At 36.3% G+C, this 21,561-nt stretch overlaps 1 protein-coding gene across 1 annotated transcript; it reads right to left on the bottom strand.

The window, feature by feature from the left end:
• Window positions 1-1,044: 1,044 nt before the first annotated feature.
• Window positions 1,045-4,309, bottom strand: LOC145159465 (long-chain-alcohol oxidase FAO1-like). The gene is made up of 3 exons (XM_079078461.1): window positions 4,037-4,309; window positions 3,667-3,939; window positions 1,045-2,932 (listed from the first exon to the last, which is right to left on the bottom strand). The coding sequence occupies exons 1-3, from the start codon at window positions 4,265-4,267 to the stop codon at window positions 1,211-1,213; spliced, it is 2,226 nt and encodes a 741-aa protein (XP_078934587.1). The 5' UTR covers window positions 4,268-4,309; the 3' UTR covers window positions 1,045-1,210.
• Between the last annotated feature and the right edge of the window lie 17,252 nt (window positions 4,310-21,561).

The raw sequence follows: 21,561 nt of genomic DNA, 5'->3' as shown, positions 1-21,561 counted from the left end.
CTTTAAAAAAACAATTTGTGAATGTTAATGTCTGCGCGACGCAGATAAAAGAGGCCAAGAAGATATACAGACAAAAAACAAGCACCACCTTAATCTAATTATTTTTCTATTTAATTATTAAATATACTATTTTATTTAATTTGAATTAATAATTAATAAATTACTAATTTAATTACTTATTTATTATTTTTGTAAAGGATAATTTATCTGAAAATATATTATTTATTTTGAATCTCCTCCATTGATCTTAGGCCTTCCTATATACACACCACCAAAGGGCTCATGGTGTGTATGCAACTCACCATCATCGCCCACCATCTTCCTTCTACAGCAAAGCCGGTATACTCCCCACATATACTCCCCACAGTGATTGTAACCTGCAAGAGAGAATAAAAAGGGGAAGAGAGAAGAAGATAGACCTAATTGGTCATGGCACTTAATTTGTGGTGGGAAGCACGAGAGGCCACAATCATGGCTCCAGGTCAGCACCACGAGAGGATCGAGGTGGTGTTTACGGTACGTGGTCATTACCACCTAGACCACGAGCAATCTCTTTGCCGGTAGTACTTGAATAGCCTTGGTGTCTCTTATTACTGTCTCGAGTTTTTTATATTGCATAATAAATTCAATATCACGCAAGTAATCCATGAACTTGGGTTATACAACTTTTTGAAATACTGAATGTTACTTCTTCTCCAAAAAATGATATAAGCTACACAACTTTTCTGAAAATGTATTGGAGTGGTCTCCTAAAAAGAATAAAGACCTTTAGTGACAAGTCACTACAAGAATAAAGACCTTTAGTGGCGACGGCTACCTTTAATGGCGACACTATTAGAAGTGACAACCTGGACTTTTAGCGGCGACGCCCATTGCCGCTAAAGATCGCTATTCTTGTAGTGAGTAGACAAAAGTGTTCATAGAAAAACCAAATAGCCTTCATCACACCCAAGATTTTAAGCATTTGGATCACGGATAAAACGAGATGCAGTCAACAACTCTAGACTAGAAATGCTGAAAAAATTCCTTTTTTAGGATGATAAATAGTCAATTGACAAATTTATTATTACTTTGCTAAGGATAGAATATCCTTTTGTTTACAACCCAAGTAATGTTATACACACATAAAGCTCACACACCATTGAAATAACAAGCATTATTTTCTATAATAAGCTTCCAATAATCAAACTTGAATCCTTCATACAACTTTTTATCTAAAGCCATCTGCAATTCTTTCTGCAAGACAATAAGCAGTCGATTGGATGGTGATCATGGGATTAACACCAACAGCAGTCGGTAAAATACTCGCATCACAAACAAAAAGTCCCTTCGCTTCCCAGCTCTCCCCATTCTCATCCACGGCTCCTTCCTTCTCGGTTTTCCCCATTCTGCAACTCCCCATTTGATGAGCTGAACAGTATAGAGTCCAACGTTCCACCATTGACATCGGACCAGGTACAGCATCTACTGTCTCCAAGAACTCCTCTATCTCCTCTTTACTTGTCCCTTTGCATTTCAATTTCTGCCCATCGCTTCTTTGGGTACCCACTTCAACAGCCCCAGCTGCAATTAACACCCTTAATGCCTGTCTAAGCCCTTTCTTCATATTTTCTTTGTCATATTTGCTGAATTTAAAACTTATCCTTCCTGCTGACTTCACTTTCCCAGGTCCACTGTCTCTTATCAATGAAAACACATGAGCTGTTCGAGAGTATCTCAGCATTCTTTCCTTTATGTCTTGCCCAGAAAGCCAAGGACATAAACCAGCGAATGATCCAGGTCCTAGTGCAGTTACTTCCAAGATGTAATTCTCATCTGACCCCGGTTTATGAACCGATGTCAGTATCCCTCCTTCGTAGTTTGTGCCTGTTAGATCTGTTTCATTTTCTGGAAAGTATCCCCATGCCATTGCAACAGGATGAAGGTGAAGATTCTTGCCAATATTAGGGTTTTTCAGACCACTAGATTTCATTAAAGGTGGCGTCAAAAGAGACCCACATGCAGAAATTGTCACTTTTGCTTCGATGATTAATGTTTTATAGGTTTCTTGGTGTAAAGCTTCAGCAATTACTCCTAAACATTTATGTCTTCTTTTCATCCCTTGTCGATTTCTTGCCAAAATAAATTTCTTGGCTTTACATCCGGTTATGATAACAGCGCCATGATCCACTGCATCAACCAACCAAGTGGAATCGGTTCCCTTTTTGTCTCCTGATCTGCAACCATAACAACAAGAACCACAATAATGATTCTCGGATGCGTTCTGTGGGATAAAATCGACTTTCAGACCAAGATTCTCACACCCTTTACGAAGAACTTGATTTTGGAATCCTTCTTTTGCACACCTTTCAGTAACACCGATTCTTTCACACACTTTATTCATCGCAGAACTATACTCATGGCTCTCATATAACTTAATGTTGTAGTCTTCTGCCCATTCTTTTCGCACAGATTGTGGTGTCTTGATGCAACCTGACCAATTAATTGCTGACCCACCTCCAACTCCAGTTCCTGCTTGGATCATCACACTCCCTTGAAGGGTAGGAAATACTCCTTTTGATTCATAGAGTTGATCAAGAGAAGGCCCTTCCAGTTTTGAATAATCTGTCTTACTAAAGTAGTTTCCTTTCTCAAGAACCACAACTTTCTTGCCGGATTTTGCAAGTATGGCAGCTGCAACACCACCACCACAACCAGAGCCAACTATTACAACGTCACATTTTATTCTGCAGATTTTCTGTTTAAGGTCTTCTCTCACATCCAGGCCTTTCTTACGGAGAGATTGCACGAGTGTATGACCCTTTTCATTCATAAGCTCCACCATTCCTTTCTGTAGAGGGCGCTCTTTTGGGTTGCTTTTGGGTTGTTCTTCATTAAGGTCGACGTGGTAGCCGATGGCTTCCCATGTAGGATTATTTGTTTTCCCACCTACCTGTTGGGCATTTTTCAAGAATATCATATCAGCCGTTTTCCTTGTATTATAATTATAAGTGTTTAGATATATTTCGTTACTTATCAAATTGGACTTATATTCTTACTCTTAGTTGCCTATTTTACATGTGCATCCTTAATTAATAAAAAAAAATTGTGTCTCAACTCTCAATAGTGATATGTGGGAATTTTAATTCCAAACTAGAGTGGGCTTTTCTTTGTCATTGTGGGTTGTCACCTAATTTATCTGTTACATACTTGTTCTCCTAAAGTGTTGAGGTGTGTCAGATCAAAGGTCGAACTACATCTTGATCTAAATATTTATGTTTGCATTGGGCGTTGTGTACTTTTTTGCAGAAATGTTGATCTAATGGTCGTTGATATCTATGTTTGCATGTTGATAATGTCTCTTGGACCACTTACATTTTTGCAGCAGACAAAGGAACTGGTGGTTGGAGTAAGTATAAAAACTGTTCAAGGTATCGATTGCGTATTTTTATAATACCTTTAAGTGTAAAAAAAAAACTACTTAGACAGCGTATTCGTCATCCAAATTATTTATTTTGACCTATCAAATAGGTGGGTCGTATTTGTCTCACACTGGGTTACATAAAAAATATATGTACCAAGTGTCTGTTTTCAAGTATTAAGATCAGAACAGTATTTATTTATTTATTTATTAATTTTTATTTGGGATCAACTGGCCAATAAAGAGAAAGAGGAAGAAGAGATCACCTGAGAAAAGAAGACCAAAAGGCAGATTGACTTGATCAACAACAATCCGAGTCTGATAGGCGTTATATACCCATTCTTGAACCATTTCTGCAGAATCTTCTCCCTCTTATGTAGTGAGATTTCGGAGAAGTTGTGTATATATGGCCATTTATGAGAAATACAAAGAAACCCAGAAAGTAAAAGGGTGCCTAGCCTGGTGGATAAAAGAGTTGTGACCAATTTCACCACCATCATTTCTTCAAAAAAAGCGGTCGTCACCAGTATGTGAGCTACCTGTTTCCAATTCCGTATTTTTTTTTTTCATTTCTACTTCGAAATAATAATAAAAAATCGAATTGAGAATATAGAAGAGTTTTTTTTGATATTATACCTTATTAGGAATTGGGTATTGAGAACCGGAAGCTGTAGAGAACGACTGAATAGATTCTTTAACTTTGTTCTCATGAACATCAAGAGAACTCAAAGGGAGTGGCTGCACGATAACGTCACATATGCTGGAAATAGTCTCGATTTCTGATGAAGAAAAGCTTCCGTTTTTGTACTCTTCATCTCTCCCACCTTGTAACAGAGGGTGACACTCTCTCGCACTCCCATCATACATCTCTCTTTCCCCTTTTTAAATATGTTATTGGATACGCCTGCATGTGTGTGTATATATATATATATATATATATATATATATATATATATATATATATATATATATATATATATATATATATATATATATATATATATATATATATATATATATATATAGGCTTAGTTTATTCTATTCAAACTAAATATTGTGTTATTGTATGCATAATTGTGGGCCAATCATTTTACTTAATTTTGGAAAGTGAATAATACATATTATTAAATTAAATATAATTAAACAATACCAACAAATTTCATTCTAAGGGTATTTTAGTCAATTAACATAAATTTAAAAAAGGAAATTCCATATTTTAAGGAAAATAGATTCTATTAATTTTAAAAATCTGATTATGTGGATGATAATTCTCCTAATTCGAAAATTCTGACGGGATATGTTTATCAATATATTGAAAAATAACAAATATGATTGAACCATACAAGAATTACACATTCTGATATAATATATATTTTGATCTAATGAACTTTTTGAAGAATAACAAAATTTGGGATACAAGTTAAAAAACAAATTTCATTACATTCTTCATTACATTCTTAGAAAAAAAAATTATATACTATTCTATATGAATTTTACACTTATTAATAACACAAAAAACACAATATATGAATCATTCTAGGGATAATGACTTAAAAGGCTAACATATTATTCGATTTGTATACATTTGGTCACTGAGTTTTTTTTTCGTCCACATTTACCCTTAAGCTTGTTAAACTGTACAAATTCAGACCTTATGACCTGTTACTCCAGGTTAGCCGGGAAAAATGACTTGATAGGGTAATATATTTTTCATTTTGTACACATTTAGTCCTTAATATTTTTGTACATATTTAGTCCTTAATTTTTATTTTGTTTCAAAATAAGTCCTTTTTTGTACTCATTCAGTACTTATGAATGATTTCTTTAGTTTTTTTTCACCACATCTTACGTGAGACAATCATTGATGAGGTGCTTGAGGTTGTTGATGCTTATGTCCAATGCAATCTCGATTGCTTGGTTGCGTAAGTCTTGTGGTTTGGCTTAGGTCTTGTATTTTGAACATCGTAATTTCTTCATACGATATCAGATTTTAAGGATCTTTATCCACATTGTTCATTTTTTGAGTCTACTACAACTTTCATTAAGATTACCCCCGTTAAAATGTAATATGTTTTTACTAACGATTTTATAAAAAAAAACATACATACATGCATTCATAAAAAACGTATGGACAGGGGAAGACGCAGTAATACATAGTAGGTGTTGCCGAGATGAAATAGATGTTGTCGATACATGGAAAATAGGTATAAACGTAAAAAATAAAGCGGAAATTTTTTCACAGCGAATAGAAAAAACAGGTGTTGTCGGTGCAACACCGGGACCATACTAAATCCGCCACCGCGTATGGATATAAAAATCATAAGTAAAAATATATTATTTTTTTAATGAGAGTAATCTAAATGAAAGTTGTAGTAGACTAAAATACGAACGCATGGATATAAAAATCGTTAAAATCCGAGATCATATGAAGTAATTATGACGTTCAAAACACATGACCTAAGCAACCAAGTAGTTGAGATCGCGATGGATATAAGCATCAAAAGCCCCATACACCTCATTAATGAATGTCCCACGTAAGATTTCGTGAGAAAAAACTAAAAAATCATTCATAAGTACTGAATGAGTACAAAAAAAAAATGACTTATTTTGCAAAAAAAAAAAAAAAAATGACTAAATGTGTACAAAAATATTAAGGACTAAATGTGTACAAAGTGAGAAATATATTACCCTATTAAGTCATTTTTACCGGGTAACCTGGAGTAGCCGGTCATAAGGACTGAATGTATACAGTTTAACAAGTTGAAGGGGTAAATGTGGACGAAAAAAAAACTCAGTGACCAAATGTATACAAATCGAAAAATATATTACCCTTTTAAGTCATTATCCCATAATTCTACCAGAATATACTGTTACATATATATATTTTTTTCATTATATTGTATATTATTCTGGTGGAATAATCCATTCTTTTTGGAAGATTGGTGGTCATTGTTCATCTTCATCCCATACAATGTTCATATTCAAGATTCTATTATCACAGAATCAGAATTCAAGATTCCATTCTAGTAGAATGTTGTAAGTTTCATATGTACCATGTTTTGCTTTGATATCTCTAGTTTCGTACCTACAAAAATAATGGTATTCGACACTTGATCATTATAAACCAACAATATAAGATAAAATTCAAGCATAAAGAAGCAAGCCAAAATAAAGTCACGTAAAACCCATTAAAGAGAAATGGATTCGTGATTCCATTCCAACAGAATTAGAATTCATGATTCTATTCCAACAGAATTGGATTCGTGATTTCATACAATTCGTGAACAAATGCCAACAGAATTAGAATTCATGATTCCACTCACCCTTCTCTTCTACGTTTCCTCTTAATGAACCCCATGTTTCCTTTCATTCTACATGGATTCCAGTCAAGAAATACAAGAACAATCTTGTTCTTGCCCTTATGTACCCAACAAACCAACAAAAAAAAGAGGGCATTTCCCCATTCGTTCAAAAAATATATATATATTTTTATACCAAAGAAAGATAAAATTGGATTTTAATTTTAAAACACATGCTTCGTAGTTCATAGTTTGTAGTTTATACCCAAAGGAAAATTAAGCATACCCTGAATAACGGTCTTGAATAAAAATTGAAAAGGTTGGTTCAAGCATTTTATCGACCAGTTGGTGTGCATCCTAAGAGCTACAATCAAATCTCATAACGAAGGCAGCAAAATATCCCCTATTCATTTCATCTTTACTGACCAAAATCACACAAACTTCAACAAAAATTCTAGAAACGCTAAACTGAGTCTAGAGGCTGCTAGAACAAAAAAAAACTAATTTCTTCCTTCTTCATTTCCTGTGAATCAACAAACCCAAATTCCCTATTTTAAAGATTTAATACAATGTAAAACAACACCCAGAAAGACGACACATTAGTCTACAACAGCAGCATTAGTAAAAAGAGTTGAAATTAACAGTATAAGAATTCGAGATACTGATTAAAAGCATCCGAATGTAGGAAGAATTGAGAATTCGATCAAATTAGCACCAGGGAATGCTTTTCTCACAAGAAGTTAAGCTTGGAACAAAAAACTTGGAAGAGAATCACAAATACATTAATTTTAGAGTATAATATATCCATCTATGAGCGAGATATGTGTTAATGGCTATACGAACCCGTTTGGGAGATTGTCGACGAAGGTGAGTAACATCTCAGAGGCTAAACCAGCGTGCATCTCAACGGCCATAGCATCAACCACTTGCCTTAAACTTCCAAATGGTGTCGACGCCGCCTCTTCGAACTCATCCAGCACCCTAACGACAACGGTAATTGAATGAGGCGGTGACCTGCTGCTGGTGGCGGAGTGGTTGGAAGACATCGATGAAGGTGTATATAAGAAAAGAAATTAGGTTAAAACTGAATGCTAGCGTGATTACAGTGACTATTTGTGGAAGCTATTCATCAAATTACTAAAATACCATTGTTTACTTATTTAATTATTTAAATATTTATTTAATTTTGATAGACCCACAGTTGTGCATACAATAACACAATAATTAGTTTTAATACCTAAACCTATCTCTCTCTCTCTCTCTCTCTCTCTCTCTCTCTATATATATATATATATATATATATATATATATATATATATATATATATATATAAGTGGTTAAAATGACAACCACAAAAGAATAAGAACCTAAGAACCGCTGTTTGTTAAGTAAATATATATTGTAAATGCTTATTAAATATATTAAAAATCCTGATGTTTGTATTTTTGGTAAAAAATGGAAAAATCGTAATTTTTATAGTCTAATATTTTCATCTATACACTCATTAATATTTTAACACATAATTTATACAAAATACAACTTAATACAGACAATTTACAATTTAATATATAAAATTTTCAACTTAATACAATCTATTTTACACTAATTTACATATTACATATTCGGAGAAGTTAAACCAAAACTCTATCACCACGACTACACGCTGTCATCAATCATTTGAGCCACCGCCACAGCCACCATTCATTTAAAATCATATATATATATATATATATATATATATATATATATATATATATATATATATATATAATCATGTATTTACAGCTTAAACACTTCATTCACTGTTTAATACATATATTAATTCACGCACTTTGAATTTAATGTAAAACAATGATCTAAAAACTAGTACTTTCTTACATAGTTATACAATATAAAGATAAATATAGTCACAAGAAAATTAATACAAATATTTCATACATAATATTTTAACACAAAATTATGTAAAAAGGTCACGGCTTAATACAGTTAATTCACAACTTAATACAGTAAATTACAGTTTAATACTCAAAATGCATACCTTAATATAACAATTTCATAACTTTATACACATAAATGTTATGTATTATTAACTTAAAACTTATATTTATAACTTCATATAAAACATTTACAATTAAATATAGTTAATTCACAGTTTAATATATAAAAATGACAATTTAATACAACAAATTCATGGTTTAATACACAAAAGTTATATATTCACAATCATATTCTCAACTTAAAAGTTATATTTATACGTTCATATCTGGAAGCATTTATGTGTATTAAAATGTGAATTTATTATACTAAGCTTAAATAGTACATTCACAATTTAATAAACATATTAACACTTTGAATTCAATGCAACACAATTATCTAAAACTCAATACATTCTTACATACTTATACAACAAAAAAATAAACATATTCACAAGAAAATTAATACAAAAATTCATACATAAATCATTAATGTTTTAACACAAAATTATACTTAATACAATCAATTCACAACTTAATACAGTAAATTATGGTTTCATACACAAAATTCACAACTTAATATAACAAATTCATAATTTAATACACACAAATGTTATTTATTCTTAACTTAAAATTTATAACTTCAGATAAACCATTCACACTTTAATACAGCCAATTCACAATTTAATACACAAAAGTGATAGTTTAACATAATAAATTCGCAGTTTGATACACAAAAATTATATATTCACAGCCATATTCTCAACTTAAAAGGTATATTTATACCTTCATATATATCTTCAGCCATTTATGTGCATTAAAATATAAATTTATTATATTACGCTGTTAATAAAATTCACAGGTTAATATAGAAAATTCATAGTTGAATACACTACATTCACATCTCATTTACATGTATAAAATTCATATATATGTGGATAAAAAAAATCAAAATTCATAGTTTAATAAAACATTTCAGATATTAATTCAAAGCTTAATTAAATATGACAAAATTGCAAAAATAGTCCATGTGGTATGCATTTTTTTGGGGTTTTAGACCAAACCCCGACTTTTTTGGCTTCGTGGTCCTTTTGAGCTAGTTTCATTGTGTTTTTGGTCCCTCTGAATAGTGAAATGACTGTAATACCCTTGGGTTATTTATTTTTCATTTCTTTCATTTTTTAAAATCTAAATACTTATTTATTTATTTAACTAATTAAAAAAAGTCTCCTTCTCTCTCTCTCTCTCTCTCTCTCTCTCTCGTATGTGTGTGTTTATCTCCGACGAGGCCAAGATAGCCCCAGGTATCTCCTCCCTCTTTCTATTCTTTTTCTCGTCACAAAACCCTCCTTCACAGATATCGCCAGCCCTCCTCATCCCCTTTTCTGTCGATGACAACCTCCTCAGCACCCCCGATCGTTGTTGCTCTATCTTAGATCCGAAACAACCCCGGTGAAGGAGTTTCAGACAAGAAAGAGCTTGTCGGAACCACCGACTGGATAAACTCCAACCGCTTCAACCACCCTCTCGACCCTCCTACTTCATCATGATAGCCCCATGTGTCTCCTCCCTATTTCTATTCTTCTTCTCGTTGCAAAACCCTAGCCTCCGACACCGGTAACCAGCAACGGCTCTACAAACCCTAGTAGAAACGGCGACTTGTGGTTTCTAGCACCACCGTCGACAAACACTAACATTTCAGGTCTGGTTTCAGAGACCACCTCAGATCTGTGAGAGATAGAAAGAGAAGAAGAAGAAAAATGGCGTTTCAGATCAATGTGAGAGAGAGAGAGAGAGAATCGATTTTTAGGTTTTGTGTGTGTGTGTGTGTGGTGGACGGTGGTCGAAAACAGAAGAAGACAGGAGGGTAATTGGTGGGCGGTTCTTCTTCCCCATTGAACAAATCCGATAGGGACTATTTGTGATATGGGATTGCTTCAGCTGGCAACGGTGGTGATCAGGAGGAGGTTGGATCGTCTTGTCATCAAAATAAAGGGGATAAAAGGGTTGGAATCGAGGGAGGCAACAACTATGGTTGATGTTGCGTTTTTCCGGTGACCAAGAGAGAGAGAGAGAGAGAGAGAGAGAGAGAGAGAGAGATATGTGGACCCAATTAATTAATTATTTTCTTTTTCTTTTAAATTAAAATGAAGAAACATAAAAAAATATCAGAAGGGCATTTTACTCTTTTCAGTTTTCCGAGGGACCAAAAACACAATGAAACTAGTATAAAAGGACCACGAAACCAAAAAAGTCGGAGTTTAGACTAAAACCCCCAAAAAATACATACCACAGGGACCATTTTTGCAGTTTTGTCATTAATATTACAAAGTCTAAATTTCACAACTTAGTGCCTAAAAAAATCAGAATTCATAATATAATACACACTTCAAATATTAATTTACAGCTTAATACAAAAATTTAAACACTTATTTACAAATAAAAAACTTACAGATCTCGTTGAAGCATTTGATCAAACACCTTGTGTGCATATTTTTTTCAGATCTGATGTGATTTACAGATCTGAGATTTTCATGTTCCTTATAGTCTCCGGATATTGAAGATCAGAGCAGATCTAACCATATATGAGAAATCGTTGCGCCTTTGACTTCAGATCTAAAATGTTGATGACAGTTGATGAGTTTTCCTGCAATCTGAGGCGAGGGGGTGGTGATGGTGGAAGAGATCTAATACGGTGGTGGAACCACCGGTTTCCACCATGAAATGCTTCACACATACAAGATCTATGTCTAAAATTAGACCAAACACATCAGATTTGACCAGTTCTAACCAAATCTGAGAAATCAGTACGTTTTTGCTTCAGATCTAAAAGGTTGATGGCGGTTGGTGACTTTCCGACATCTTTGGCTTCAGATCTGAAAGTTTCAGGGAGGCGACACGACGTTTTCTGGTGCTTTGGAGAGTTCAGAGGTCAGACGGTCGTCGGAAATGAAGCACAACTCACAAATTTGAAGTTATAAAAAGACGACGTCGAAGATGAGGGCATATATAAATGAGGATATTATACGTCTGAAGTTACCGAATTTGGATCTAAAGCTTGGCGGTCGGTGGTTGCGAGATCAATGTCGATGGAAAGAGGTTGTGGTGTGGGCGATGAAAGCAGATCTGACGGCATATGTGCTAGATCTGAAGACGAATGTTCTAGACATATCTGGACTAGGAACACCACCAGAAATGAAAAAAATCACCAGAATCCTTCAGATCTGTTGGAAGTCGATGGAGAATGACTTAACGACGGCGATAATGAGTTTTTCCGGCATTAGGAGACATCGGAATAGGAAAGACGATAGGTGGCGGTGGTGGATAGTCGTCGCAGGTTGGTGGCGGCGGTGTTGTATAGTCTCCGGAGTTAGGTGGTGGTGGATGTTGTAGAAGAAGAAAGTGTTTGAAAGTTGAGAGAATTTGAAAACTTATGAGAGAGTATTTGGTGAGAATGTTTAAATTAAATGATAAGAAAAAATATGGATTGACCAAAATATCCTTAATGAATGGTTCTTAAATGGTAGTTAACCTTTTTAGGTTCTCATTATATATATATATATATATCAGAAAAATCTTACACTTTATGTTATACTTATCACATATAATTATAAGAACAAAAGATAATTAATCACATGTGATTAATATCCTTTATACATCAAAACAGACTCAATCACATGTGATTATCAACTATATGCTTATTGAAAAAAAAACATTTAGAAATATTTAAATCATATGTGATTTAAAATGAAACATTGTATAAACATTAATTTACTGATAAACAAAAAAAAAGACATTGTTTTGTAAAGTAATAAAGTAGTTATCCATATTAAGATCCACATATCCATCATATCATATATATGTTCAAACATTCATCTAATTAAAAACTAAAAATTATTGTAAAAATAAATAAACATTCATCTAATTAAAAACTAAAATTGTCCTAATAAATCAACAAACAAATTATCCATGTCAACATCATATCATTAGAATCACACTCACCACTTCAGAATCTAATATCCACCACTTCACCTTCACCTTTACATTCACCACTTCACCTTCATAATAATCCACATTCACCATCTCTACCATATGTAATTGACGATATCGCATGTGTTTTCAAGTCAAGCTCTCCTACCTTTTTTGGATTTCCCCAGATGATTTTTTGTATCATATTCTCTCTTCTCTTTATCTTGTTTATTGTATTCATGTAAAAGCTCATAGATAACATCCTTCATTAAATTAATTTCAAAATTGATGATCATGTAAGAATATCAGGCTCTTACCCAATCAAGCATCGGATCCTGAATTCCATCTTTTGGAAATCCAGTATTGTATTATGTTTACACCATATATGTTTCCACATATCTAATTAAAAATTCTCCAATTTTTTTTTTCACAACATATCTAGTAGATTTGGTCGGAGATTTGGGTCTTCTAGGGCATCACATATTGGGTGCTTGACTTTCTATAAATATCTTGTAATATATTTTTTCTAAAAATTAAAAAAAGGCGTAAGTTTGTCACATACGATTAAACATAGAAAAGATGTTATCAATACTTACATAATCATCTGTCATTACTAATGTAACATCCCAAACATCATAAGATAAAAATTTCAATTTTAGTTCAACACAAAACAACATTTATTCTTATCATAAAGTGCGGAAATATGGGTGGATGCGCTGCGATCAAGTCGGGCCTTTCCCTTTCGAACTGGAAGTACCTGAACCATAACCATAAAAACCGTAAGCACAAAGCTTAGTGTGTTCCCCATGATACTACATACCATACATATCCTTGGGCCAAGCCCTCACATTGGGCCCAACCCACAATAATGGCCATAACCCTACCTAACCAATGGGCATAGTCCAACATACAATGCAAGAGTCACAAAGACCGCTACCATCCTACATAACATAAATTAGGCCTAGCCCTTCCTGTTCCATGGGTCCATCCCAACATACAAATAGGCCTAGCTCGTCATACAATGGGCCTAGTCTAACACACCATGCAAGAGTCACAAAGACAACTAGCATATAAGAGATCCTAGTGGGTCGACATTGGTGCCTTCGACCCACGGGTATAGTGAGGAGACTCACCTTAATCCGAGATAACAAAAACATACACGCACTGCTGCTACTAGGCTCCTTACACTGAACACATCCAAAATATTCCTAATTAATGATAGTTAAGGTAATTTCCATATTCTAAGGTCCAAATTCATATCTTCTCATACCATTGGGTAAAACACTTCTTTACCCTTCCTATACCTGACCCAACAAAGCAAGGTCCAAACCGAAAATGACTCCATGCCTAAAAATGACCCAAAAGTCGTTCAGGTACGTACGTCCAGTGTACGACGCTGATGCCTAAAAATTACTCCAAACTTCTTAATGCCTTAAGACAACATGCATAACTTCCAGATCTAATTCATATGAGATGTCCTAAGTCATAAAGTTTTTGACTTGATGACTTTGCATGGATTAATGGTGTCAAAACCAAATCCCTAACTCTCTAACTTCATCAAAATACCACCAACTCATGAATGGAATGATTATATTCATCAAGATCCAATTTTTATGACCTAATGAGCTCAACAAAGACCAAATATGAGACTCAAAGCTTTTGGAGTAACTTCTACTAATAAGAACCATAACCATGGGACCCAAAACAAGACATATCATAACCCAAACTAGATCTACATGAGAAAGCCATCAAGATCAAAAATTTATACCTCTAGAAGCTAGATCAGGATGAACAAGGCCTCGATCTACAATGTAACACCCGATTCCTGGTATGTATTTTTAAATACAAGTAGTTTCATTTTTACACTGAGACTCGGCGAGTTGGAGCCCCAACTCATCGAGTAGACTAGACTCTTAGACGTGAAATTTAAGTAACCTACGCGACGAGTCGGAGAGCCTGACTCAGCGAGTATGACTGTCTGGATGAAACCCTAATATTTAGGGTTTGTGCCCTATTTAAGCACCTTATATTGTCCCAACCCAGCCTCCATCGTCCCTCCCAGTCCAGAAAAGCCCTAACTCTAAACCCTAATCATTTATTGAGTGTTCTTGAGCTTTTTGGTGCCATTTGTGTGTATTTGAAGTTTAAGAAGGAGAAGGAAGCTTGAGAGATCAAGAGGAAGTAAGAAGATCCAGAGGTTTTGGCACATTTCAAGCTTATTTGAGGTATAAAGCTGAAACCTTGACCATCTATCTCTTAGATCTCTAGTTAGGGTTCATTTCTATCTTTTCTAAGCCTTAGAAGTGCCATTTTCGGGAATTTGTGGTTATAAAGGGGTATGACTTCAGATTTGCGACCATTGAGGGTTCCTATGGCATAAAGGTGCCTACTTTATTGCCATAAGAGCCCCATGCATCTTGTAGACTTCATTTTAGGGGCATTTGAGCCAAATACCTCGTGCATGAACGTCAAGTTGGTAACTTTACGTGTATTATGGACCCTAGGAGGCCAGATCTATGTTTTGGATGTGTTAAACCTGACTGAAATCAACTGTATGGTTATGGACTTTGGGGGACTCGACGAGTTGTTCTTGGGACTGGACAAGTCGGGGTATGGTTCCCCAAGCCTTTTCTGCTTGGATCGAACTGGTTGAGTCTAGAAGAGGACTCAACAAGATAGATGTGAAACATGACCTGGAAATCATGTAACTCGGCTACTTCAAGAACAGAACTCGGCGAGTTCATGGCAAATCCCAACTGCATGAAGGCGTACTCGACGAGTTCATAAGGAACTATGCGAGTCCAGGGCTAAACGTGTCTTATTGCAAGAAGAAGAAATCGACGAGTTCAAGGATGAACTCGGCGAGTAAGATGAAGAAGGTCCCGACTTTGTATGAAGGAGAACTTGGCGAGTGCGTGCAATACTCGGCGAGTAAGATCGAGGTTCTAGTGCTTTGAGGATTTGGGGAATCGGCGAGTTGTTGGGTCAACTTGGCAAGTAGAGTCAACCAGACATTGACTTTGACCCAGAGTTGACTTTTACCAAGGTGTTAACCTTGACCTTGACTTTGACCTGAGTTGAACAGGAAATGGTAATCAAGGAAGATTGTTGTGTGTTGGATCTAAGAGGGGTTGATTCCGGCAGCAAGGACAGTTCAAACACTGTACGACATTGAGGTGAGTTACCTTCCAGTAGGAGTGGGTCTACGGCCACAATGTCGTCCCACTAGTAGGAGTTGGTTGATAGATTATTGTCTTTGTGATAAATATATAGGTTTGCTACTACCTGATATGTTTTATGTTGTTATCATGATATGATATATGTTATAGTGGTAGTAAGGGGATTAGTCCCGGTTACCGGTTGAAAGATACCGAAGGGGTCGTCAGAACCCACGCATGTCTAGTAGTATGTTCATGATATGTTCTTATGTGGTAGTGGTAGGGGTGAAATAGTCCCCGGTTACCGGTTGAAATATACCGAATGAGGGGTCAGCTCCCGGTTACCGGTTGGAAGATACCGAAGGGGAGGTCAGCTCCCGGCTACCGGTTGAAAGATACCGAAGGGAAGTTCAGTTTCCGATTGTGCCAGCCAGATACCGGTTGAAAGATACTGAGGGATAGGCGGTATATGTTTATGGTATGTGGTATGATGGGGGAACTCACTAAGCTTCGTGCTCACAATTTTCAGTTTTGTTTCAGGTACCTCTTTAGCGAAGGGGAAGGAGCCAGCACGGTAGTAGCGCATCGCACACATATGATTTCTGCAATTTGAGATCCATGGGATTGTACTCTGACATTATTACTATTTTATGTTATGGTATTTTGAGAAACGTGACTGAGGTTTTATGAAATGATATGATACATTGATATTTTTCAGTAAACTATTTTATAAGTTACTTAATTAAAAACAAAATTTTTGGTCTTGAAAATTGGGATGTTACTAGTTGGTATCAGAGCCCTGGTTTGAGGGATTCGGACACACCTTCGGGGGTGTCTGAACTCAAATCTAGGGTATGAAATATTTTTACAAGAAAATATTTTTCTAAAAGTTTAAAATAAGGAGTTTTGAGAAAGAACAAGGTGTGTGATGCGTGTGACCGACAGAGCTCAAGTAAGTTTTTGCCAAGATACTCATACATGTTATGTTATGATGTGATAGGATTATGAGAACTACATGCTAGATTAGGGCTAAGGATCTATGAATGATGCCTTGTATGCCTTTTATATGTGTATGAGAACTGCATGCTAGATTAGGGATAAGGATTTAGGAAGATGCCTTATATGCCTGTTATATGTGCGTATTGAGTTATATGCTAGAACTGATTAGTTAGTAATATGATGGCCGCATAGGACATGCTTGGTATGGTTACTCAATGCTCGAATGTTGCTTGATTTGTGCTTTTAGGAGTTCTAGTTATCTTTAACTAACTAGTAAACGAATACGTTAAGTTACATATTGCGAGGACTAAATAATTTCAGAAGGTTAGGTCTAGCCCTATTTTGCAGCTCTTGTTTGAGTCCAACCGTTGTAGGTTAGGACCTCTCATTCAAAGAATTATCAGGTCTTAGTGATATGTAATGGTATTCGCAAGCTAGTTAGGTAAAGGTAGCAAGGATTCCTTATGCAGCTGAGGGCGGAGAGTAGGTCGGAGAGTTACCCTAGGGTAAGCCTAGGATGAGATCAATGCAGCGAGTAGTAGTAGTGGAGGGGACATGGTGAAGTCAACACAATCCTTGAGGAAAGTACGGATAGATGTGGAAGGTAGTATGTGACCGTACTACTGAAAGCAGAGGATCCGTACTCGAGTCAAGGAGGGCCGAGATAGTACCAGGGAACTTGTAGTATGTGAGACCTCCTGAGGTTATGTATGACCCTGACGATTATGTGTTTTGTTTCAGAATGGTGATGATTACACGGCACGGAGGAGGCTCAGGTTCAAGATCTGGTTCGGGATCAGGTGTCGAGCCAGCTGATGAGGGACTACGTGAGTTCATTGCTTCTGAGATCACTAGAGGCATCCTTGAGTCGATCCCGGTGATTTTCGGGTCGATCAAGGAAGGGATTATTGAGCTGATGGAGGACCGCCTTAGGGCATTTAGGAGTGAATGGGTGGCTAGCCAGTCAGGGGCGTGCACACTGTCCTTTAAGGACTTCAGGGGATGCGGTGCGCCATACTTCCATGGTGTGAAGGACCCCATTGTTTCCAGGAGATGGATTGTATACATGGAGTCTGCTCAGTTGACTAGCTTCTGCCCTGAGGGGTCGAAGGTTCGGTATGCTATTGGATGTTTGAGGGACAGAGCTAAAGATTGGTGGGAGTCAGTTGGTGATTTTTGGGAGCCTCAGCCGTTGAGGCTATGACCTGGTCTGACTTTGTGACCAGGTTTAGGGTTGAGTTTGCGCTGGCTTTGGAGCTTCAGCAGCTGGCCAGGGAGTTTATGGACATGAGACAGACTACTGAGACGGTGGCGGAGATTACCGCTAAGTTTCGAGAGAAGGCCTTACTGGTGCCTAAGTATCCAGGATATGAGGAGATGCGGAAGACCCGCTACCATGATATGTTGAGAGCTGATATTCGAGAGCATGTCAGCTACTCAGCATGCCCGATGTTGGATTCTTGATTGCCAGGGCGACGGAGAGGGAGATTGACTTGGAGCACATTAGGAAGAGGAAGGCAGAGACTGAGCAGGTTACTGGGGCTTTGGGGAAGAATGTCACACCCCCAAACCGGAACGACGGAAGCGTTCGGGGGCGGAGGACGTCATGTATAGTATCACAACAATTGAATAATAGTAATCAAAGCAACAACAACCATTGTATTAATAGTATAATGTTTACATTACATTCGAATCATACACGATTGACTCCAAAAGTAAATAACAGGTAAAGACTCGAAGTTACTATGCTCCATCTTCTTGAATCCACTGCGTGTACCTGTCTACTATTGTCCTGAGAATACAAGTAGGTTTTGAAAGAGTATCAGCATAAAGCTGGTGAGTTCATAAGCGTTTTGTTTTAGAAAACGGTTCTTTGTTCTTTCGAAAAGTGCGTTGTGTTTCTCCAGAAAACCTTATATTTTCTGATGTAATGAACATTAAGTAAAAATAATTCTTACTAGTTCATCCTGCGAGTACTTAGTGTATACAAATCATATACAATTCAGATCGAACAAACAATCTATTGTGTGGTTCTGCCTCAAGCCCACAACCAAACAAGGAATAGGAAATGAGGTGGAGGCCATACATCCCACTGGTTGTCAGATCTTCATGTATATAACCCTGAACTATTCACTAGATACTTACAGATTCAACTGTACTGGTCCTTTGATATCTGTTGATCATGTTCCTTAAGAAAACCAATATTTTCTTATTAAAAGCATAATTAAACCCATTCCTTCTATAACTACTTAGTTTATACTAGTTATGTATAAACCAATATCGAAAAGACAGCTAATTGTATAGATCTGCCCTAAACCCACAACCATACAAGGAACAGGGAATGAGGCGGAAACAACACATTCCACAGTCTATCGGATATTCTTCATACGTAACCCGACTGCATAGACTAAGGAATTATAGAATTATTGATGAATATTCGTTAAGTGAATAATAATCCCATTGTTTGTAAAATACTGATGTTTACCCTGGAAAATCCTATATTTTCCCTAAGTGTAAGTTATTGAATTATCTGTTCCAAACCGAAGAGTACAAGTATCTACCATACTTATGTTGTTTAAGCATTGTTTTGTTTGAAAGACCTGGCTACCACGAGTATTCTATAGTATGTTTTGCAAACTAGAAGTGCTGTTAATACCCTCCTGTGATCACTTAGTACATACAAGTTATAGAAATCTAGATCGAACATACAGTCGATTGGGTGATTCTGCCCTAAGCCCACAACCAAACAAGGAATAGGGAATGAGGCGGAAGTCACACATCCCACTGCATGTCGGACGGTAATTTCATATTACCCTAATGTATCTACTAAGTCATCACATAGTTACTAACCCAGTTTACTGTTTGTTAGATATATTATTACGTGAACGAGTCGTTGTTTCCCCTGTGAGTTCTTATAACCATACTATGGACGATAAACATTACGACGTACTTCGGACGTCGTGAACTGAATGACGTTTGTCACCCTAGGTTGACTGTAGCTAATAGTCAGGGTGCAGAATTGTCACTCCCATATAGATCTATACACAAACTCACGTTCTCCCTCCAGGAGACTCTGGTTACAAGGGGTAGACTTCCCAGAAGACGTGTCTCACATTGTAGTTCTCTCAACGAATCCACGAATAATACTATGAAAACCCTTTTTGTTATTAACATGAATCCTTATAAAATAGTAACATTTATTTCATAATTCATAAGTTTGTTTCCTTTGATTTGAAAACTGTGTTAGTAATGTTTGTGTCTTAAGATGTTTTGTAAAACTGATTTTAAGTCTAGTAGTAACAATGTTTACCATGTTTAGTAAGTTCTACGTTTAATGTATGCTAATGATAGGAAAATACATTAAACCAAATTATATTTTCCATACACAAGATTACTTGTTCTTTTACTTGTATTCCCCCCCTTAAAACATTAAATGCTTGGAAAATATAGGGGTATGAACTCACCTGATTATGAATGACTTGAACGAATGACAAAGATAGGATGCTTGGTATGCTAAGTGAAGTCCCGAGCACAGTACGGTCCTATTAAGCACATATTAACATGTATAGGCCTAAAATTAGTGTCTAAGACCACTAATGATCATAGAAAACACCCTTAGAATGTAGGAAACACTTGCAATGAAGTGTTAGAACCAAGAATGAGGGATGAAATGGAGTTCACGGCCAAACCACCATGGGTTTACGGCCCAAGATGTGTTCACGGCCCATGAACACTTGAAAGGTTCACCACCCAAAATGTGTTCACGGCCCATGAACACATGAAAATTTGATGGGTTTATGGCCCATCTATGAAGGGTTCACGGCCCTATGAAGGTTTCACGGCCGTGAACTCTTCAAGTTCATAAAGATGGTGATGAAAATGATGAACTAATGGATGACTACGAAGCTCTTTACATGAATAAGATGATTAACAAGCGAAGAGGGATGAATTACTTACGTTTGTGGGGTGAAAAGAGAGCTTTTGTTCGATGAGTCTCGAGAGAGTCTTGAGGAGTTTTCGGCCAAGTAGAGAAGAAATGAGGGGTAAATGAAGGAAGAACATATATATATATATATATATATATATATATATATATATATATATATATATATATATATATATATATATATATATATATGGAGAGGGGTTCACGGCCCAACATGGGTTAACGGCCGTGAACCTAGTTTGCAGCCGTAAACATCCCTAGATGATGTTTCTGGCTCGAATGCATTCCTCTAATCCCGAACTGACACTTTTCAACCTTCAATCCATAAGTATACTAGGCTTAGAGACTCTCAAACTGATCCTAAACACAGTAAGACCGAAGCAAAAGCAAGTCTGACTTCCTAATGACTGCGTTGACTTACAGATGGAGATTTCGGGTTGTCACATCATCCCCCCGATAGAGGGAATTTCGTCCCGAAATTCAGATTCCGAGTGGTTGGTTAAGGTAAGGAAAAAAGGTGGGTACCTTGGTTCTAATTAATCCTTGTGTTCTTCATTGAATTCAGATCCTCGATGGTTGTTTCAGCGGATCTTCATTGTTGTATCTGCTGTTCTGGTCTGTGAAGGGTGTGTTGGTTTGACTTGTTTGTCTATGTTCATCCAACCGGTAGGATGTCCATTCGTAGTCCTGAGCAGCTTTTGTCCTGAAGTTCATGGTAGGACTTATACCTGGTTCATCTATCATCGGCTTGCGTACACAACTCGTATATAATTAAGATTGATAAGACAGTCGGATGGGTGGCTCTGCTCCATCTCCA

This window comes from Lactuca virosa, chromosome 2 (assembly GCF_052849685.1).
Source record: "Lactuca virosa cultivar CGN04683 chromosome 2, Lactuca_virosa_CGN04683_v6, whole genome shotgun sequence".
NCBI lineage: Eukaryota > Viridiplantae > Streptophyta > Magnoliopsida > Asterales > Asteraceae > Lactuca > Lactuca virosa.
Note: the sequence above shows the minus strand (reverse complement) of the source record. Positions and strands in the feature narration are given on the sequence as shown.